Here is a 20,022-nt window from a genome sequence, read left to right on the forward strand (position 1 = left end):
TGGTTTTCTCCTGTGCTAACTTGGTTAATTTACGGCTTTCATGTGGTAAAACGAATTGCTTCAAGCTTCGCAACCTTGAACTTGAACCCTTTGCCAGTTGTCCGATGGCTTATCAGCTATCCCTTCAAGAAAATTGTTGCGCCAAAATATACCTTATTTTAAACTCCATGGACCCCCCGGTATTCCGACAAAATCCTAGGTTATTATCACAAGGCGTGCGGTGTTGTGCTGTCTAAATAACAAGTCCCTTACCTTTTGTTCTGCTAGTGTTCGCCATACCCCCCCGAGTCCCATGCGTGCCTAAGACCAAGGGGGCGCGGAGAGAAGAGGAATTGTAACACCATCCAACACCTCATCTCTTATCATATTCTCTTTAATCATACTATTCCATCAACGAACGTAAATGCGCGCGCGCGAAACGCTTCCGCTTTCGCTTAGCGTCTGCATGTTGCCGGACCTTGTCTCCTCACCACGATTTTTAAATCATATACGTTCCCTTCTTTACACTATTTTATGGCACTCGACCGATACGCCACGGAAGCCCTCCCTCCACAAACTTAACTTTGTTTCCTCCTCAAAAAGTTCATATGCGATTTGCTTGTTTTTTGATGCTCCGAAATTTAGGCAAAACCCTCGGTTACCATGCTCTGATCAGCCTCATAAAGTGTGAGGGCAGTGCACAACTCGGCGGAGGTTTATTATTCCGGTTCCAACATTAATTATTTACAACCTCCGTGCGCCCACAGTCTCCACTCAAAGTTAAACGTTACTCCCGAGATCGACGAGAAATGGGCCCTGCCATCACTAATATGACCCAGGTTGACATACATTGTATGGCACTATAGCGCCTTGCGTTTGGGCAGCTGGGCATCATCGAGGACCCACGTATGATCCGAGCCACGGAATTCCAGCATGCCACAATGGTAGGTCCATGGTGATAACAACGTTTAGTTTAGGGTGTGGAGCCGTGAGTATTAGAAGTTGAAGAATTCCATGGCATTAATGACAGACAGCTAGTAGGACTGACATAAGTACTCCCTGAGGACTCTAGAACTGCTTAGCAGTACCCTCACAGCTCACGAACGTTGCACCGATTAAACAGCGCGATACGACAACACCGGCGACTGCAGTGAAAAAATATCCCGAGGACGAGGTTAGGATAGGAACCCTCTTACCGCCCCTCCAACATTCAATACGTCGAGTCTGCGAGTCAAAAAAAATAGGCAGTCAGTAAACCAGTCATGCAGAGACTCTAACAGAAACATGATGTTGAGAAAATGTAACAATAACCGATAACACTCGCAATTGGCCCCGCAAAGCGGTGCGCGAAGCACCGTGAAGGGTTGGAACTCTAATTGTGGAGGCTATGTAAGACTGGAGCAGATGCGGCCACGGCCACCCAATCCCAATCGAGCCAACTTTAAAGGTGAGGAAGTAGTACTCACAAAAATGTATCATGCCCCCAGACCCCACCAAGCTCAAAGTAGCTGACTTGTGTGTTACCAGCCATACGAAGTGCATCTACAAGCTCACGCTGCTGCTCGACTGGGAAAAGAATATCGCTCTGGACCCCAAGTACCAGCATAGGTATCGACTTGAGAGGCCCGAGGCCAGCGGCGAGCTCCGGAAAGTGAGGTGCGTAATGCAGTGGTGGGGGATGCGATTTAGACGCTGCAGTAGCCTGAATCGGGGATTGCCGAGATGATGACGTTGACTGTGATGACGGAACTTGTGTTGTGGGGCTCATTGAGAGCTCTTGAAGAGCAGGGAGGGTAAGGTCAAAGAGATCCATGGCCTTTGAGATGTAAAGGAGGGAATTGGCATCATATTTCAGGCAGAATTGCTCTCCCTGTATGACAACTTTCGGTGAGTTTGACTGGATGGTGATTAAGGTGGGTAGGCGCTAACCTGATGGTCTAAATAGGTTTCGATAAGGAAGTCCGGACATAGTGTCGGCGACCGCGACGGAGACGGGCTTTGTCCATCTTTCAGTTCCCGAAGTTTCCTTCCAAACCGTTGGTCCCATTCAGGACCTGAGCGGTATGTTATTGTCGCTATTTCTGCACAACCGACGATTGTAAGCTATGTGATAGACTGTGATGCTGAAAACTTACGACGAGCTAATTTCATCCCTGTATGAGGTGGCAGATCATCGTAGTAAAAGCCATTATTCCAATTCGGATCGGCCATGAGAACTAAAGTGTCGTTCAGCAAGGAAAGTATATTACAAGATGTCCCAACAACAGACCACTTCGTTGAGCATGACGCATTGCAATGCTACCTGGACTGCTCCTTGCGGTACCACTGATGCTCACTATCTTTCCCACACGGTCTGGGAAGAGCCAGCCTGCAGCAAGGCTTTGCATCCCGCCCATGGATGAGCCCACACTGGCATACAATTTCTGCACGCCTAGATGATCTAGCAGCTTAAACTGGGCCTGCACCATATCAAATATAGATAGGATGGGGAATCGAGTTGCGTATCGTTGACCTTCAGGATCGAGCGAAGAAGGACCTGTGGAGCCATAGCATCCTCCCAGCACGTTTGTGCAGATTACGAAAAACTGGTTGGTGTCGAGTGCACGACCTGGGCCAATGAATTTTTCCCACCAGCCTTCTGTCGGGTTAAGCTCCGTGGAGGCGGCATGCGAAGATGCAGAAAGACCGGTATGAAGCAAAATAACGTTGTCCCGGGATGGAGAGAGAGAGCCCCAGGTTTCATAGGCTATGTCAAACGACGGTAATATGGACCCATACGTCAATTCAAGCGGATACTGATGGTGGTACGTATTATATGACTGTGGATTAGGGCGAGCATAGGGAGGTTCGGGACCACTATCACTTGATGATGCTCGCGTGCCTGTCTGGGAATAACGGTAGAAGGAGGAAGCCAATATCTTGGATTCACGAGCTGCATGGGCATCAACGCAAGGAAAAGACGGTGTTGCTGTAGTTGCGCATGTTGCCTGCTGACGCAGAGAAGTAAGACTGCTCAGACACTGCGGAAGTGCTTTGAGTCTGAATGAGTTTCTTGCTATCAAACTCATGGTAGTCGGACGTGCAAAGTAGACATGGAAGTACTATGCGATGCTCCTGGACTTCTCGAGGAGTAGTCAGCTGAGCCATGAGTTCCGTAAGTGATGACATCGATGAGAAACAATCGCGCAACCGCTGCATTCACGTGCACGTGCACCTAACCCTAAGCTAGGGCTTGTCCTAATTTGGTCGTCTGTAAAACTACACGTCCGAGTCCGGGACCGTGACTTGTCCTTGGGCTTTCGTGGTGGTCCAACGGTGTGTGTCGTGTGCAGGCAAGCAAAAGACCGGTCGAGCCAACGTGTACGTGTCTTCTTTTCCGAGTCGCCGTAAGTAACAGTCTCGTTCCGTCTGTTCTCGCACAGGCCTTGAGGCTCACAACACGTGTTGGCCTTGTCTTTAGCTGGTCATCCGTCCTCACTCCGCGACTGGCATCCTTACCAGTCCAAAGTTCTCAGAGACAGTCGCTCTTCAGCTCAGCTCAAAGACAAAAGCGCCCTGTATGTTTTCCCCTAATTTAATATTTATGTTTCAGAATTGATGCCTGCACAGCTTAGCCCAAAACGAGGCCTGGGCCACTTCTGTTTCCTGGAGTTGCAGTAGCTGATGCTGGGTTCAACCATCAAACGCACAAAGAAAAGTTTGCGCATTTTTGCACCATGACCGCCTTTGCCCTTGCCCCATCGTCTCTTGATCCTGGAGCCAGTCGTCCCGCACGAAAGGAAAACAGGGTGCGTTCGCTTATTTCAGTCTTGCACACATGAGCTTATGCATGGTGTCATCAGATCGTTGCTTTCTTCCGCTCTCGTTCTCGTTCTCGGTCCAGACCTCGCGCCAAATCAACTGTCAGTTCAAGTGCTGCGCAATCTACTACAGATGTACCAACTCTGCCCATGGTGCCTGCCTCCAAGCTTCGCATCAGTCATGTTCGTTCCACCAGTCTGGCGCACGAACCAGGGCATGCAGCCCACACCAGTCTGTCTGGTCCAGCAAGCCAGTCAATTTCAAAGCCAGGCACGCGTACTTCGACACGCCCGATATCATCCACGACCACTGCCACACACTCCACGATCACCCCTCTTCCTTCCGACTCTATTAGAAGAAGACAAAGAATGTCGCGTCATGTTTACTCGCACGATTACACCCAAGAAGAAGATCCCGATCACCAGGCCAACGGAGATAATGCCGCATCTCAGGATGATCACGATCGTGCAACTCGTTCAGATACCCCCTCTTCTCTCAATCAGCGCCGTAAGTTAGAGCTGCGCTCCATTTTTGGAATTGCCCTGTCAAGGAAATCATCATTGTCCAACCCATCCCGAAAACCATCACCAGGATCCTCCGACCGCAAAATATCATCTTCATCTCTCTCTCAAAAGGAAGCTGAGAACACATCCTCTCGCAAACGATCATTCAGGCTCAATTCTAGACCAAACACTCCAAAGTCTATTGACGAATCGCGCGTTACGAAAACATCCACCGGCACGATACCCACTCCCTCCAATCCCCTTCCACTGTCTGCCACTCCCCGCCGACTTTCATTTGGATTGAACTCAAGTTCTCGCACGCATACGCCAATGACATCATCGGGCCACCTTCCCCTAGCTCTTCCATCACGCCACAAACGACAATCTGTCGGGTCTCATGACACTGCTCATGACAGTGCTGTTGCGTTACATGACGACCATTCAGACAGTGCTCTCACATCTTCAAGCCATATAGACACCAGGTCTAATTCAAAGACCAGCGCTTCTACTCTTAGCCACTTTGGAAAATCCCGCAAAGGCAAAGAACAAGAACGTGATACCAGTAGTTCGAAAATGCGGTCACAGACGCGAAAGACGTCTCGCACGGATGACTCGCGCCCTGGTATATTTGGCTCACTTTCAGAGGAGACATCTCCCATCGTCACCATATCCCCGCCGCCACCGCAAAGCGACTCACGTGGCAAGTATGACCTCGGTGGTCTCGTGGTGTCACTGCTGCCCACGGTAGAGTCCATGGCTGAAGAAGACGCAGCAGAGCAACGGCCTCTGATTCGTGCACCGCAAGCAAGACCAGCCATACCACGAATTATCCATACCCCACCGACCCCACAAAGAACAGGGGAGTTAGATTCTCCGGTGCGACCCGCAACCACACCACCAACGTTGAGCGGAGGACAGGGGAAGTCGCGCGAAGTTCTGCTTAGCAAGCAACCGATCACTGTTCATAACGAGCTTCCAAAGTTGCACGCACGGGCAGCTCTACCCACTAGTTCTGACGGGGATCCCGCGTACAACCGCATGCGTAGTAGATTCTCACCCCGGCTGTTCGGGGGCAAAGATATGTCTAGAGAAAGCAAGAAGCAGAAACCCGGTGGTCGGCATGATCCCCCTGGGGCTGTCGGTCCTCCGCGAAATATGACCAGTCGTCGAATCCAACATGGAAGTTTTGACTTCGAGAGACCCGTCTCTGGTCTAAACAGGAGCAGCTCGACGGTCAATGCATCGCTTGTAAAAGGCGAAGGCTTGACTCAATCTGGCGCGGCGACTCATCGGCCGACAACCTTAGAACGAACGGCATCATCATCATCTGATCATACAGGGAAGTCGCGAACATACGCGTACCATCCCACCCGAGCCGACTCCCCCATTCTCGCTCAGCTCTCCGCCAACCATACGGGCGAAACCTCAGTCGTTTCCTTCTCATCCGCATCCGCCTCTGCGCAGTCGAAGTCGACGGGAAAGTCTGCCTCTGGCCCCGGACTGTCCTCCAGTTGGGGACGCGCATCAGGTAGACGAACTCAGCGTACATCGCATGGACCATTCCCTTTCGAGCCGGCTGCGTCGGTTCCAAGTTCTCCTTTACCGACCTCTTCAGCACTACCCCGTTCTTCACCATCCCCACATAGACAAGAGTTTGACATACCAGAAGCGCCTGCCCCGTTGCCCCCCAGCTCCCCTCTACGGAGTGAGTTGGGGCTCGGAGGAGGCTCTCTACGCGACAAGAGCCAAAGCGCTCGTGGCCGCGTGCAACAAGCTCGCGAGCAAGGTGGTGAGAAGAGGGGTAAAGGTCGTTCACTCGATCTTAAACTCGGTTTATCTTGGGCACCAAATCGCGTCCGTCAAGAAGCTGTGATACCTGGATCTCTTCTTTCGCAAAAGCAAGAGGAGGAGCGTAATCGGGGAAAGGATGTCACGAAAGTCTTTGAGAACGTACTCTCCGAATCTGGATTCGAGACGTTCAAGAAGTGTTAGTATTACTTTACGCCTTTATATGCCATCTTGCTACTTTGGATCACTTTGTCTGACTGTGATGTTACTTCCTCATACAGATGTTCACCGATTTGACGCGCACCTGATACCCCTAGAAGGCCCTCGGGGACTCCTTGCGCGCATTGAAAAATTACTCACTGCCGCGTCGATATCACAAACAGAGAAGGCAGAGCTGCTGGACCAGTTCGCTCGATTCGTGGAAGGGCATAGCGAAGTCTAACGGATAATATCACGTCATGTTATAGGATCTATTGGTTCTGAGATGAGTAACTTTTTTCACTATATAATGAGGTTTCGTCATGGCTTCACGTTTCACATACCAAGCATCGCCTTTATTAACCTGCATCCTGTGCTACACCCTTTTTATCATTTTATATTTCACGCATTCCACTTACACAGGAGTTTATGTTTGTCGTCACGATCCACACGCATTTTCTGTATCAATTCCTTGCCACATGTTTTCATGCTATGATCCAGTTTGCAGTGATTTACGCGTTACCAGCTCGGTTTAATGGAAGTTTTGATGTTATCGTACCCCTGCTACGGGCCCCTCACACGTTTTTCCTGTTGGCCACCGGCAAATCTAAGTTCATGTTCACAGAAATACATCGAGACAGGTAGATATTAAACTCAAGCCAAGTACAGCAAAGGATACATGTAATCCAACAAAATACCGCAGCGAGGGAGAAGCAATGCTGACCGTCTAGACTCTACATGTTCTTGATCTGCGGCTGCCTCGAGGCCTTGATGCTCGAGTGGAGCATCTTCACCCTTGTTATGAGCACCGCGGTGAGGGGGCAGCTATGCTGAAATCTGAACTTCCTGTATTGTTTCCCCCCTGTAGCTGCCTCGTAGTCCGGCAGCTCATCTTCCGATTTGTTGTGAGCAATTTCAACGAGCTTGTCACTCACGCTCTCTTTGGGCTGTGTAGGTCGAGCTTGAGTTTCTGCAAATTTTGATATTAAGAATGCTCACATCTAGATCCAGGGATCCAGCCGTCAGAGTCCTCTCTGAAGCTATGGTTTGTTTGTCGAACTCTATAAGCACAAGTGAGTTCTGAAAGTCGACGACTTGGGAATCAAAGATGGGAGCATACCGGTGGACATCTTTGAGGAGAATTTGGCAGTACGGGAGGACTCCAGTGGGGCTTAAAAGAGTCTGAAGTGCGTTGCCATAATGTCTGAGGCTGTCCGCAATACTGCTAGTTGGAATCCTTAGCCTGAGACGGATCTCATGAAGAACTTCCTTTCAGAAGCGTGTCAACGTCAAAAGGCACGGACGGAGGCTGTGACAACATATGGCGAATGCGCCAAATTGCGCTGCAAGTTGCAGCAATGTCTCCAGTGATGATGTTCTCCAAGCCCACTACAAAATCGTCAGCCTGAGTAAGGAGTAACGCTGATAACGCAAGGGCCGATGTGAGTGAAGGTAATTCAACCGATCTCGAGGCAACTCACTTGAAGTTAGGTTCCTGGGGTAAATTAGCGGAGGCTAAATCCTCAAGAGCTGTGCTGCCAGTGACAACGCGTACGGGTCAGATCGCGCAGATAGCGTTCAAGAATCAAGATGCGATTTAGGGGCTTTTAAGGGGCACCTGGGCGTGCCAGACCACAACCAGCAAGGCACGTAGTCAAGGTGGTGTTCCTGTGGAGTCGAGTGAACTGGGTCCGCGAAAACAAATGCTCCGTTCCTGTAGAGACTCTGACCTGACTAGGAAAGTCTGGTGTGCGCAATTTCGACACGAAGTTTGGAAGGTATCATTGGTTTGGCGCTGGGAAATACGCTGGATGATATCTTCTGCCTTGATAACATGCATGAACTCAACGTTTCTAGTGCCAGCCATTCGGTTCACAACGCGCGCGTCCGCATCGCATAAATTTCTCCGAGGGGGGGGGGGGATTTATTGTATTTTTTTCCCTCATCACCTTTCAACAGAGTTCTCAAAGTTTTCTGAGCACGCCTAGCACTTGATCGATGATCTTCGCACCGATCCATACGATTTGCGTTACACCACCATTACGATCACCGTACAAGCTTGGAATCCAGCAAAAGAAGAAAAAACGAGTTTACCACAGTCCGTCAATTTAGACCATCCACCTATGTAGTGTCCACGTCCGAAGCCGAACGAAGTGTATCGATGTAGGTTTAAGCGTGTAAACGGTCCACTTTTGTCGTCAACGCCTCCAACCTTGCGTGAATTTCTCTAATCTCCTTTAAAATGGTAGCTTCGCTCGACTATGGAGACATTAGTAGACAGCGTAGGAAATACCTGAAAATCCTTACTTGTTCCGTGTTTGGGAACCTCTTGACAAGCTCATCAAAGGGAATTTTGGTGATCTCCAAGCCTTGGTCTGCGTCCGGCCCCTCGACTGTGGGATCCAGAACAACAGGGTTTTCAGTGTCCACTTCGTCTTCTGTCCAGGTGACCATCCATGACTTCGTCGCATTTGATGTCTCAAAAAGGGCAATGAAAGTCAACGGAACGAAGAGAATTATGCTCATAACGATCCGATTAAGCTGCAAAGAGGTCAGTTATACAGATCGCATATTGAAAAATCATGCCGCACTTTTGCATATGACTCGGGATGCAGGGCAAACATTCTCAAAGAGCAGTTAGTAATTGCGAAGGGCCACAAGAAGTAGAAAACTTACTCGAAAGGCGCTACGAATAAAACCTCTACCAGGTTAAATGGGGCAGGATAGACATACGAATCAGGGGCGCGGATCATGGCAACAGTTTTTCCTGCATAGAATGTCATGTACTCTGCTTCAGCGTCATCGACAACCTGATCATTCGTTGAGCCCATTTAACTCATAAAAAGATGGAATACCAACATCAGCGTACGCAGAAGAGAACAAAGAAATGAGGACGTTGAGCAGGATGATCGCCGTTGTAACGTTCCAGCTGACATATAATTTGTCAATCAGCAAGCACGGAGAATCCTCGAACGACCACTAACAGATAGTACAAGGTAAGTCCAACAGGGCTGCAAACAAGATTGTTCAGAGGCTTCCAAAAGGTAGATGTTGGACTTTACCTGGCAGAAAACTTGTCGTAGTTGGGAGACCTAAGAAAAGTCAGCAGGTGCTCAAATTAAGAAAATAAATATCCATCTGACTGAAGTAAGCCTTGAACAAGGACATGAATGACCTGACCGAAATTAGACAGGGCTAAGGAGAGAAAAGGTCGGACATACAACTGATGGATCTTCGCTTGAACCGTCAGCAGCATCTAGAGCATATAGACCCTGCAAGAATCCAGCACCGAGCACCGACAACAGCTGCACAGAGGTGAAGGAACTGGGAGATCATATACTACAAAGGGACAAACCGCGAAGAAGATGCCTGACTCTTGTAGCATGCGAGCCACGCATATTTGCATCGTTCCAACATACCTGCGAGTTCATCAATATCTTTTATACGAGTACGACGCAATATGTACTTACTGGTAACCATCAAAGATTGTAATGAGCTCTGAAATTAAAAACCATGAGTCAAAAGGAACAATAATAGATGTGTAGACCTCAACTGATCCTGAAACAATTTGTTAGATGTTTTGCCTCGTGGTTGTTTGAGGATTAGCTAACCATATGAACGGGGCGACGAAACTCAAGACTTGAAAGCTCCTTAAGCGTAGAGTGTTAGAGTGATCTCCGGTTGCATAAATACCAGCAATGCGAAGCAAACATGCAGCCAGCAATAGGGAATCCGTTATGAAGGCGACGACATTCCAAAATCCAAAGGCGCGATAGGTCGCGTATCTGAATAGTTTGTAAAACTGTGTCGACCTTTAAGACTTTGCGGCGGATTAAGACGCGAGAAAGTTACCCTGACTATGTCTGGAACACGACTCAGCCCACCGTTCAAACAATAGCGGGATACACTCACCTTCAAGTGAAAATGCCAGCGCCATAATATAGAGTATAAATTCCCAGAGATCAAGCACCGTCATAGGATGGTTGGGATCAAGTCGGTCCAGCGGTTCACGAACTTCAGATTGGTTAGGGGATGGCTAGCGCTCCGTAATAATATTAATCTCTTACCGGCTTGAGAGTACACAGCGAGAAAGAAAAACCAAATCTGTGTGATTATATCAAGCTAATGCTTGTTCACCCGATATATGACGAACCACAATGCGGAGGAAGTTCTGATACCTGTACCCAGGTAAGAATAGGTACTACGCAACAGAAGTAACTCATACCGGGGAACGGAAATGCGTGAAGGGTCCATGTGGCCCCAGAACCCAGTTTGCCGCGATTTGTGGTAGGATACATCTGTCGGTGCTTGAGCATGGAGAATAAACGACCATGTATTGGCTCACACTGAATATCATCCTGTTCTGTCAGTGTCTGGACAAGTTCTCCGTCCCACAGAGCCCTGACAACTGGGGCAACAATCACTTTCCCCGACTCATTGATTACCTCGGAGACAACTCACCACTTTGCGCTTCGGTAGAAGACAAAAATATAGTGCTACATAGCAGCATGTTAGAACATTACAAGAATCTCTACAAAGAACCGACCAATGGGTGTCAATGGCAACTTCGAGAGCACTCGAGGCCTCGCTGATGTCGCCATCAAGCTCGCGATGCCTATACCGAGTAGACATGAGAGATTTAATTTTCTCAGCTGGACTTTGGTGAACAATGCGACGAGCCAGTACTTCGCATGCCACAGCTGCCAAATTGAGTGTTCATGAGGGCTCATCTTCAACCAAGTAACAATAACACGACAAGCTCTGCTTACCTCTTCCTCGGTTTTCGCCATAATCTGCAGGGTTGACATACGCCTCCTGCATAAATTCAGCGCGAGCACGGAGCAAACAGTATGGGAGCTTTTGCGCGATGAGTACGCCGAATATTTCAGCACGAATAAGTTGCTCACCGCTTCGACAAAATCACCTGCTGCATCCGAGAAAGCGGATATGACGTGGGGAGTGATAATCCTGCTTGTGGGATCATTGATGCTCTTCTCGTCGACTTCCACTGGAAGCAGCTTCGTTGCTAGTGCCCTGAGACGCTTCACAAGTTCTATACAGCGGTCAGGAAATGAATTAAATACAAGAGTGGGTATACCATACTCGTTAATGTATCCGGAGAAGGTTTCTTCGACTGCGATGAAATAAGAGAAGCTTGTTCATCGTTGGCTTCATCATTTTGGTACATGGTTTCCGAAGTCGCTGGTCGAACAACGTTGGACGTCGCACACAAAATCCTATCCTATGTCACGGTGGTGCGGTTAGCCTTCGTTCCAGACCAAAAAGGAAACATTAACGTGACCTAACTCCGTCAACGCATGGTGGCTGTGCACCTGCTACTTGTCCCGCTGCGCCATGCCTGTGAGCGAATCCTCTGGTGAAGTTTTGAAGAGCAATACTAACGAAACATCTTAGGCATACCACTCTGCTTTCAATGAGTTCCCTGATGCAATGCAAGCTGGCAACATGTCCATCTTGCCAATCAGAACCAAAATCCGTGGCCCCGCTCCCCTTGGTATGTCTTCCGGAATATGCAGTCGCCACCACTGACCGTCTCTCATGTAGCCGATCCAGAGCAAGGAGATATAGTAGACGAGACTCTTGACCTCTTTCGGGCCAATTCACTCTTCCGCAACTTTGAGATCAAGGGGCCTGCGGACCGACTGTTAATCATCCTGATTCTCTATATCTCAGATTGCTTGGCGAAGATCGGTTCTGCTCGCACAGTCCCAACACAGATTGAAGCATCAAAGATGTTGAATACATTATCAGTAGACAATTTCGCTATCCCAGGCGATGCTGGATTCCCTCTCAACGCCCATTATGCCCCACCTCAGAGCAGAGCAGATGCAGGTACGTTCGGTTCAATTGCTCCACCTGGGTAGATAATGGATATAACTTGACAGAGTATCTGCGGACGTACTTGACGCAGGTCCGCCAGGAGCTGGCAGCTCGTTTGGTGGAACGCCTGTACGCTGACGGGACGGGCAAGCCAAGCAAGTGGTGGATGGCATTCCAGAAAAGAAGGTTCATGAATCGCAGCCTGGGCTCGTAAATCAAAGGAGAACATGTATATCCCGTCCCGATTAACTGGGTAATGTACTTTTCAGCAATGGGTATCATCTATATCACTTCCGTTTCTTCCTTTCATTGGGGTTCTTCCTCCCGTACCCTATTGGCGGCATGTCTCCGCCAGCGCGCAACGACCGCCCTTGTCCTCCAGTCCCAACACTCAGTATTCCTGGCATCCAATCAGGATCTGACCAGCCACCAACACTGACGCCACCCTCGCCACCTTTATCAACCATGCCCTTGATCATTCGCTGCTCCTCCCGGTCTCGTTTACCGTCTGCACGCTTTTTAGCGCGCATGTATTCTAGTTGGTCCTCGCGTAATACTAGACCTTCTCCAGGGCCTGTCTTCGCCGACCCAGGCTTGGGTGCAGGGATTGAATATTTCGTCCCCCTTACTTTATACTGGAAGTTTTTCTTCAAGTGGACTTGCATTGCAGGAGCATCCGGTGATGCGTCAGGGGACGCAACAGTGACCGACGCCCGCATTAGTGTTGGATTACCGCAAGACGGGCAGAACTGTTTTGAGTTGTCTTTGCAGATCCTAGTTGTGTTGTAAAAAACAGGGTACCAATCAATGGGACCGGTACTCACTTAAAGCACGCGTGACATCGAAGAACCCAGCTCTTCACCTTCTGTATCCGCTTGCCTTCGGTCCCGACCAATGTCAGACCCATCTGCAACAAGACGTTCTGAACTGCAAAATCTCCAGTCATGCAACCTGCTGGTACGAATTCGTCCTCCTCCTTTCGTCCCCGCCCTTTCTTACTAGCACTACTGCCAGAGGGCAATAAATGCAGCTCTTGGGATTTGTGTAGTGCAACGTTTTGAGGTGTAACCCACTCGCCCTCGCCGTCATCCTCATCAGAAGGATCTTCATATAGCGGCTGGTCCGATGGTCGAGAATCGTCACTCGAGGAATGAAGCGTCTCATCCGCTATATCGTCGCCCCCTTCTCGGACAAGTTCGATTTCTAACGGTTCCCTCTCTTCACATTCGTCATGCTCACTATCATGGTGGATATCGTCCGATGGATCCGAAGGGGAAGCTGGGGGACTTTGGACGTTATCGTCAATTTCGTCGGTACCACTCTACTAGCTAGATATTAGATCGGGGCTGCGATAGACTGATCAAACCTTGCCTCTTTGGGATTCTCTTTGGAGTCATTCTCAGACGACGCCTGCTCGCGTACATGAAGCGAGTGGGTTAACGCCAAGACGCAGATATCTGCATGAGACAAGACAGCATAATCTCCCGTCTTTTTCGCAAATTGTACCACTGGAAAGCAGTAAGTATGTAACCAACCAACAAAATAGAGACCTGTGTTCACCATGAGCAAATGATGCAGCGTCAGGGTTGCGCACATCCACTTGGACACCCGCAGATAGTCCCAATCGTTCAAAGTGTTCTCGTGCGCGTTTGTCCTTGAGCTCATCCAAGACTTGAGGTACGGTGAGGTAGATCTCTGCCAGGCCCCTCAAGGGTGAAAGCGAAAGCAATGGACCAGCATCTAAAACCAAATTTTTACAGCGAGGCTTTGATTCTGCCATCGATGCGAAATTTTGAAGAAGGTTCTTAGTTAGCGCCGTTCTGGAATCTGCTAACAGCTGCTAACTTGATGATATGATTAGGATAGACGTGGGAAGATCTACCCTTATGCAGGTCGCATGATCACTTTTGAGGTCACGTGACTCACGTCCGACCAACTATATCGCTCGGCCGATAACGCGGGCAGCCGACCTCCAGTACAACAATAATGTTAAAAGAACTCGAACACAATTAATATCGACCATTTCCGTTTCTCCATCTTCCCAAATGTCTCCCAAGTCGTCAGTCCATCGATCCCCGTATATGAACTCCGCTGACTTCGACATGCAGGTACCGCATCGTTGTTCTGCCGGGGGATGGCATTGGTACGTCCTTCTGTTAATCTAATCAACCAAGGCACGGAGCTTAAACGGTGTTACAGGACCAGATGTTATTGCACAAGCAACGCGGGTGCTAGAGCTCGTCAGCGAGACATCTACATCGGTCAAGCTCACACTCGAGCCTCATGACTTTGGTGGATGTGCCATTGACAAATATGGCGAACCCCTGCCCGCATCCACCCTTACAGCATGCCAGCAGGCGGATGCCATTCTTATGGGTGAGCAATCCTGACTGACTTTTCGACCATGCAACTAATTAGATTCTAGGCTCCGTTGGTGGTCCCAAGTGGGGCCCCGAAGCGAAAGTTCGCCCTGAGCAAGGACTTCTGGGAATCCGCAAAGCTCTGGGTTTATACGCAAACGTCCGCCCAGCGAACTTCGCATCCGACGCCTTGCTCTCATACACTCCTCTCAGGCCTGAGATCGCCAAGGGTGTCGACATGATCGTCATCCGTGAGCTGATCGGTGGTCTTTACTTTGGTCCTCGTCAAGAACAAGGCGACGGCGACACTGCATATGACACCATGGTTTACAGCGTTGCTGAGGTCGAAAGAATCACCAGGGTTGCAGCAAAAATTGCTCTTGCTGCTAACCCACCCCTCCCCATCCACTCTATCGACAAGGCAAACGTGCTTGCAAGTTCGAGGTTGTGGAGAAGGGTTGTCACCGAGACGCTGGCAAAGGAATTCCCCCAGCTCACCGTTGACCACTATCTCGTTGACTCCGCTGCGATGATTATCGTGGCTAACCCCAAAAAGTTAAACGGTGTAGTCTTGACTGAGAACCTGTTCGGTGACATGTAAGTCTCGTGCTGTCGGTTTTCGGTAATTATACTCATTGATTTCACTCCAGCTTGTCAGACGAGACGAGTGTTATCCCTGGTTCTCTGGGATTGCTGCCATCGGCATCCCTTGCTGGTGCACCTGCACTAGCTTCAGACCCCTCTTTCAAGCCTACTTCAGGCATATACGAGCCTATTCACGGCTCTGCTCCTGATATCGCTGGCAAGGGTATTGCCAATCCGATCGGCACGATTCTCAGCGCAGCCATGTTGCTGCGCTACTCCCTCGGCCTCGAGAAGGAGGCTCAGGCTGTTGAGGCTGCCGTTCGCAAGGTGTTGGATGAACCAAGTGCTGGTGGATATGGCATCAGAACAGCTGATCTGCATGGCAAAGCAACAACTGTCGAGATCGGCGACAAGATCGTCGAGGTGCTCAAATCCCTGTTGTAGAGGGAATCGACCACCGATGGGAGGATACGACTATGGCAGAATCGAAGGAAGTGTATATGTATTCCACTACTCAAATTTAAAAAATAAATCCGGTCGAGTATCCGCACTCTCGAAGGTTGAAGAACCTGCATTTCAGTCTGACAGACAAATAGCAATCCATTGAACAGTATCAGTCCACAAATATGTGAAAACATGGTCCATCCTCGATCTGAACGACTAGAACATATTAGCAAGCTTGCTCGCTGCGACCCGCGCATCCAAACGTGGGCGCGACGGGTGTACCCGCATTGACTGCGACATGTTCGTCGGGGCGAACATTCCAAAAGGGTCCACGGCCTGTTGTGCGCTTGCGGAGCGAACAGGAGCGTTAGAGGCCGATGGGGATTGGGCGAAACCCGCAAGAGGGTGGGTGGCAGAGGATGGAACGGGAGAATGAATGGTTCCCCCAAGGGGACCTTGGGCCAGCGAAGGTGAAGAGGCAGCTACCGGAGGGCCCAATGGAGATGGTGATGCGGCGTTAACAAACATCGACTGGGTCCCGTCCGCAAAGCGGCCACCCAGAGGCGGGCCAGCCTCCCGTGGCTGCGGGGGTGCGAAGGAGCTCCGCTGAGGCGTCGAGGGACCCGCGCCAGGTGATTGAGGAGGAAGTGGGTGTTGCCTGAATGAGGACTGCGTGGGTGAAGGAGCGGATGGCGGCATCCGGTTGGGAGGCTTTGCGACAGGAGGCGTAGCCCTGGTATGTGTGTACGTGTCGTCCTCTAAAGGCAAGATAACAGATGGTTTGGGAATGCCATTCGGGTTCGGAGGTGCTATCTTCTGATTGGCATTATTGACATCTGTGCGAAGCGCCTCCAATTCCCGAAGTAACTGCCTCTCGTACATGATCGACGAGCGAGCATGCTCAACTAGAGCAGCGGTAATATCATCTGCAACAGTACGCTTGTGTGTATCCATGGCACGATGAAGATTTTGGGATATGTTGTTAGCTCGCTGGGCAAGCACTTGCTCGTATTTATTGGCCTATTACAAGAAAGAAAGATATCAGCGCTCTCAGCCCGAGGAAATGCCACGCGTTTCGCGCTTACCTCCTCTATGTCTTCCAGAGCTTCATCCACTCGCTCAGGCCTAATATTAGAACTCGCTTTCAACCGCTCTATATTCCTGCGCTTAGATATCGTCGCTTTCACCGCAGCCTGATACTCCTCCAGTACGCCAGCTCGTTGTAACAATGCTTCCTTTGCGGAACGGGAGTTGAGACCTTGATACCCAAAGGTGTCCCCAATGACAACACATTCACTAATCGCCTGCGCTTGATCCAGATCCGTCAGACTATGCCATGCTCTTCCAAGCTTCTGCAGCGCATGTCCAAGAGGAGGATGCGACTCCGTAGTAGCAACATTAATGAGTTTGTTGCCCATCTCCGCATGCGCAACAGCCAGAGCTACATACAACCCCAGATCAACAAACAAGACAAACCCATCACCTTCGCGCCACTCACATTTGCGTGTGATCGCAAGTTTGTCGATAGCTTTAGCAGCATCGAAGAACTGCGTTTCAAGCTTCGTTAATTCGAATCGCGCACGTTGCAGTACCTCGTCTTCGTCAGGCACGCCCCGGCGCATCAGCCCAAACCCTGTGCCCGTTTTACGCCGAGGGCGTGGCGTTGGCTGATAACCAAAGTCACTCTCGATAAACGAGCGCAGTTCCTCGTCGTGAATAACAATCGGGTCCTCGCATATCCGCATCAACCACCTCTGCAGCATTATCCGCACAAGACGATCATCCTCCTCGTCAGTAGGCGCCGATGTTTGGGCAAGAGGTAGTGCAGGAATGATGGTATGAGGGCAATTGTTGATCAGCGCTTCGTAGAACTGCTGAAACTCGAGGTATGAGCGGGACACATTGCGGTATGTAGTTCCCGTAAAATTAGACAGTGTTGTCTGCCAGCGCAAAAGGTCTGATTACCATACGGATGATGAAGTACTGCTAGCTTACCTGGGCATCAAGTTTGAAGAGTATATCCCGCCTGTTTCTGTCCATTCCAGTGATTCGCACACGTAGGTATGGCTCCATCTTCTCGTATTTTGTGCCGTTTGAGCCTACTGTTGTCTGCGGAGAGACAAGGCCAGGTTCAGGCTGGCCGTAAATTTTGGGTTCTCTGCCATACAGCCCGTCGGTCTCTGCTTTCTGAACACTCACCGGTGATGGTAAAGACGGGGAAGCGCGACGCAAATGGGGTATTGGAGAATTTGGCTCGTGCGGTGTTGTTGGCCATGGCGGTGACGTGTCGGTGTTTCCATTGGCAAAAATGGAACTAGTAGAGCTAAGAGGGTCGAACATGACAGCACCGTTGTGCACCGTATAGTGTGGGGGAACAGCAGAGAAAGTGTACGTATGCACGAAACTCGATGGCCGCGCCAACACCTCAGTTTGATGTGATAATAGTAGATCACATAAGCAACAAGCGCCAAAAGAAAAACTTGAAGCAGTTGTCGAATTCAGATCTAATATCGGTACAATTAATGAATACACTCTAGGCCAAGAAAGACACAGGGTAAATAGATGATAATGATAGTCGTGTCAAATCCCCTGCATATTATCTTGATATTATCTGTGCGGAAGGAGCGACGTGGAGTTGCGTCATGATGTGGCTTGCCCGCCTGCCAAATAGAGCGGTAACATATGCCCCATGCGGAGAATCTTGGTGCGAAGGTACTTATCCAAGTCCTCCCCTCTGACCGCCTCTCCGCCGATCATCGTTGCACCTGGGGTTTTAGCTGCATCCAGTTCAGCGTCTCCTGCGCCCGCTTGTGAGTGAGAACGATGTCTCCAGCTTCTAGGCACCATCGGCACCCGCTCCACAACTCTCAGACCCTCTTTCTCAAGACCTTGAACTTTGTCAGGGTTGTTCGTCAATAAGCGAACACCCTCGCCAAACTCCGAGCCAAGCCCAAGGTCCCGTAAAATGGCGACCGCAATTTCGTACCCACGTTCGTCGGCCTGATGCCCGAGCATTAAGTTTGCTGTGACAGTGTCGTGGCCTAAATCCTGCAAATTATATGCGCGTATTTTGGACAGAAGACCGATTCCACGGCCCTCCTGTCTCAAATAAATTACAGCACCCCGGCCGGGCATCGTCCTTGAATTAGGTGATGCGTTGTGGGGAAGAGATATAGGTTGAGAAATGAGATGAATGGCTTCGTCCAGCTGTTCGCCACAGTCGCAGCGCATGCTACCCACGGTTTCACCAGTGAAACACTCGGAATGAATACGCACAAGGGGATACGGGACGGAGGGAGCGGTAGATGGTTGATGCGATGAAGGACGAGACGGGTGTTGGGATGCAGCGGATAGTTTTCCTACGTATGCCCCGCGTATAATGCGGTCCATGTCAGTTTCGTCATCACTCCAACAGCGTCTAAAGAACGGCTGCGGATTGGCGGTGCTAAAACCGAACTATCGTCCGAGTATTGAGCTGGGTCTACGACAATGGCAAGATGCTCCTTGTTATCACGATTATTGTGATAGAGGTGTAAGAAAGCTGGACCATGGGGCGTGGGTATACGGGTACGAGCCATGCATTTAACTTCTATAAAGGATGTGGGTGGTCCAGCCAGCGAATTGACTTGTGAGGTTATGGCTGGTTGCGGAGAAGATGCGGGCTGCACACGCAGTCTTCGAGGGCCTTGCCTGCTCACGTATGACATGCGCTTACGCTCCTGATGCTTGTTTGTGTCCTCTGCAGCCCGTTTGCCTCGCGCGGGGGCATCGGCTTGGGCACCGGGAAAGAAATCATGATGATAATGATTTCGAGTGGTGTGGGTACCTGCAGAGGCTGCTACTGCAAGCAATAATGGGTCCAAAGCGGCATCCCTTCTCGAGAATTTCTGCACGCCTTGCCATCGAGGGCTTGTGAGAACGTCTAGGAGAGCTGTGTCAGATTCTGCTAAGAATGAGGAAGATATGTTCGGATAGAAGGATTCTGTTAAGGCCATTGTTATGAGGCTGAAAGCGCAGGCTTTGGTGGGGAACGAGTAGGAGCGGACGCCGGACTATGCGCATCTGATTCCTGAACACCTTGCTTATAAGTTTGATGGCAAGTGTGATAATTATTGATGTGACGTGACTCATCTCGTGACGGTATCCCAACCGAGTGTTAACAACATTTAAATTGGGTAACGTACTCTTACTTATGTTCTCCCTGGTTCTCCCAGACAGACCCTAGGCATCGGATCACTCGTGTCGTGACAGTAGAGGGCAGGTAAGCATACACGCTATTGATATCTTTGGATTGTTTTTTTCACGGTCGTGGGCAGTTGCTTACTATGATATACCGGAATTTTCTAGACATTTCGTCCGGGTTTGTCATGTAGATTAATATGCTTAGAGCTTTCGCTTTCCTAGTAGTCTCCGACTCCGCATCAAGCGCATTTTGGGCGCTGAGCGCTTAGGGGCCAATGATTGAACATCCTAGTGGGCCTTTAAAAGTAAGCCTGAGTCAACTTCGAATTCCCAATTCAATT

The 20,022-nt window shown here is 49.9% G+C and overlaps 8 protein-coding genes across 8 annotated transcripts; 3 read left to right on the forward strand and 5 right to left on the reverse strand.

Moving 5' to 3' along the window:
* Positions 1–963: 963 nt before the first annotated feature.
* DEU56DRAFT_766328 (homoserine acetyltransferase) lies at positions 964–3,162 on the reverse strand. Its single transcript, XM_041351080.1, has 5 exons — positions 2,249–3,162; positions 2,115–2,195; positions 1,909–2,060; positions 1,446–1,849; positions 964–1,203 (listed from the first exon to the last, which is right to left on the reverse strand). Exons 1-5 carry the CDS (start codon positions 3,045–3,047, stop codon positions 1,155–1,157), a joined length of 1,485 nt encoding a protein of 494 aa, XP_041215249.1. The 5' UTR covers positions 3,048–3,162; the 3' UTR covers positions 964–1,154.
* Positions 3,163–3,270: 108 nt separating this feature from the next.
* On the forward strand, positions 3,271–6,513 carry DEU56DRAFT_975871 (uncharacterized protein; the record flags this gene model as incomplete). The annotated part of the gene is made up of 4 exons (XM_041359587.1): positions 3,271–3,536; positions 3,589–3,767; positions 3,822–6,270; positions 6,353–6,513. The coding sequence occupies exons 2-4, from the start codon at positions 3,696–3,698 to the stop codon at positions 6,511–6,513; spliced, it is 2,682 nt and encodes an 893-aa protein (XP_041215250.1). The 5' UTR covers positions 3,271–3,536; positions 3,589–3,695.
* A 1,676-nt stretch (positions 6,514–8,189) lies between these two features.
* On the reverse strand, positions 8,190–11,583 carry DEU56DRAFT_766342 (uncharacterized protein). Its single transcript, XM_041351081.1, has 24 exons — positions 11,373–11,583; positions 11,177–11,322; positions 11,039–11,126; positions 10,816–10,969; positions 10,731–10,765; positions 10,615–10,677; positions 10,495–10,567; positions 10,423–10,447; positions 10,337–10,373; positions 10,182–10,283; positions 10,122–10,132; positions 9,881–10,071; positions 9,823–9,827; positions 9,740–9,767; positions 9,625–9,688; positions 9,491–9,574; positions 9,413–9,444; positions 9,332–9,361; positions 9,254–9,280; positions 9,129–9,198; positions 8,946–9,079; positions 8,861–8,894; positions 8,577–8,810; positions 8,190–8,528 (listed from the first exon to the last, which is right to left on the reverse strand). Exons 1-24 carry the CDS (start codon positions 11,455–11,457, stop codon positions 8,439–8,441), a joined length of 1,842 nt encoding a protein of 613 aa, XP_041215251.1. The 5' UTR covers positions 11,458–11,583; the 3' UTR covers positions 8,190–8,438.
* A 41-nt stretch (positions 11,584–11,624) lies between these two features.
* DEU56DRAFT_906439 (actin-related protein 2/3 complex subunit 3) lies at positions 11,625–12,324 on the forward strand (the record flags this gene model as incomplete). Its single annotated transcript, XM_041356820.1, has 4 exons — positions 11,625–11,630; positions 11,685–11,784; positions 11,835–12,122; positions 12,176–12,324. 4 exons carry the CDS (start codon positions 11,625–11,627, stop codon positions 12,322–12,324), a joined length of 543 nt encoding a protein of 180 aa, XP_041215252.1.
* Positions 12,276–13,952, reverse strand: DEU56DRAFT_227850 (Nin one binding Zn-ribbon like-domain-containing protein). The gene is made up of 4 exons (XM_041345176.1): positions 13,671–13,952; positions 13,482–13,618; positions 12,935–13,431; positions 12,276–12,884 (listed from the first exon to the last, which is right to left on the reverse strand). Exons 1-4 carry the CDS (start codon positions 13,888–13,890, stop codon positions 12,398–12,400), a joined length of 1,341 nt encoding a protein of 446 aa, XP_041215253.1. The 5' UTR covers positions 13,891–13,952; the 3' UTR covers positions 12,276–12,397.
* A 21-nt stretch (positions 13,953–13,973) lies between these two features.
* DEU56DRAFT_766350 (3-isopropylmalate dehydrogenase) lies at positions 13,974–15,609 on the forward strand. Its single transcript, XM_041351082.1, has 5 exons — positions 13,974–14,169; positions 14,219–14,253; positions 14,310–14,486; positions 14,536–15,067; positions 15,121–15,609. The coding sequence occupies exons 1-5, from the start codon at positions 14,156–14,158 to the stop codon at positions 15,497–15,499; spliced, it is 1,137 nt and encodes a 378-aa protein (XP_041215254.1). The 5' UTR covers positions 13,974–14,155; the 3' UTR covers positions 15,500–15,609.
* Positions 15,610–17,953, reverse strand: DEU56DRAFT_766355 (Vps5 C terminal like-domain-containing protein). Its single transcript, XM_041351083.1, has 4 exons — positions 17,495–17,953; positions 16,998–17,439; positions 16,585–16,940; positions 15,610–16,519 (listed from the first exon to the last, which is right to left on the reverse strand). The coding sequence occupies exons 1-4, from the start codon at positions 17,837–17,839 to the stop codon at positions 15,716–15,718; spliced, it is 1,947 nt and encodes a 648-aa protein (XP_041215255.1). The 5' UTR covers positions 17,840–17,953; the 3' UTR covers positions 15,610–15,715.
* Positions 17,954–18,139: 186 nt separating this feature from the next.
* DEU56DRAFT_867751 (GTP cyclohydrolase II-domain-containing protein) lies at positions 18,140–19,494 on the reverse strand (the record flags this gene model as incomplete). Its single annotated transcript, XM_041355445.1, has 2 exons — positions 18,140–18,928; positions 18,952–19,494. 2 exons carry the CDS (start codon positions 19,492–19,494, stop codon positions 18,140–18,142), a joined length of 1,332 nt encoding a protein of 443 aa, XP_041215256.1.
* Positions 19,495–20,022: the final 528 nt, after the last annotated feature.

The sequence above is a fragment of the Suillus clintonianus genome, assembly GCF_016758775.1.
Source record: "Suillus clintonianus strain FC179 chromosome Unknown DEU56scaffold_2, whole genome shotgun sequence".
NCBI classification, from domain to species: Eukaryota; Fungi; Basidiomycota; class Agaricomycetes; order Boletales; family Suillaceae; genus Suillus; species Suillus clintonianus.

Bases quoted from the DNA above. Each gene is read 5' to 3' on its own strand.
- DEU56DRAFT_766328 (XM_041351080.1), bottom strand. From the start codon at position 3,047: ATGAGTTTGATAGCAAGAAACTCATTCAGACTCAAAGCACTTCCGCAG. The intron at 2,061-2,114 runs GTAAGTTTTCAG...TCGGTTGTGCAG, and splicing joins AGGGATGAAATTAGCTCGTC to AAATAGCGACAATAACATAC. The intron at 1,204-1,445 runs GTGAGTACTACT...TTTGACTCGCAG, and splicing joins TGGGGGCATGATACATTTTT to ACTCGACGTATTGAATGTTG.
- DEU56DRAFT_766342 (XM_041351081.1), bottom strand. From the start codon at position 11,457: ATGTACCAAAATGATGAAGCCAACGATGAACAAGCTTCTCTTATTTCA. The intron at 10,568-10,614 runs GTGAGCCAATAC...AAGCACCGACAG, and splicing joins AGAACAGGATGATATTCAGT to ATGTATCCTACCACAAATCG. The intron at 10,448-10,494 runs GTATGAGTTACT...ACCTGGGTACAG, and splicing joins TCACGCATTTCCGTTCCCCG to GTATCAGAACTTCCTCCGCA.
- DEU56DRAFT_227850 (XM_041345176.1), bottom strand. From the start codon at position 13,890: ATGGCAGAATCAAAGCCTCGCTGTAAAAATTTGGTTTTAGATGCTGGT. The intron at 13,619-13,670 runs GTGAACACAGGT...ACTGCTTTCCAG, and splicing joins CGCTGCATCATTTGCTCATG to TGGTACAATTTGCGAAAAAG. The intron at 12,885-12,934 runs GTGAGTACCGGT...CAACACAACTAG, and splicing joins CGATGTCACGCGTGCTTTAA to GATCTGCAAAGACAACTCAA.
- DEU56DRAFT_766350 (XM_041351082.1), top strand. The intron at 14,254-14,309 runs GTACGTCCTTCT...ACGGTGTTACAG, and splicing joins TCTGCCGGGGGATGGCATTG to GACCAGATGTTATTGCACAA. The intron at 14,487-14,535 runs GTGAGCAATCCT...ATTAGATTCTAG, and splicing joins GGCGGATGCCATTCTTATGG to GCTCCGTTGGTGGTCCCAAG.
- DEU56DRAFT_766355 (XM_041351083.1), bottom strand. From the start codon at position 17,839: ATGTTCGACCCTCTTAGCTCTACTAGTTCCATTTTTGCCAATGGAAAC. The intron at 17,440-17,494 runs GTAAGCTAGCAG...TTGCGCTGGCAG, and splicing joins TCTTCAAACTTGATGCCCAG to ACAACACTGTCTAATTTTAC. The intron at 16,520-16,584 runs GTAAGCGCGAAA...TTCTTGTAATAG, and splicing joins CTCTGGAAGACATAGAGGAG to GCCAATAAATACGAGCAAGT.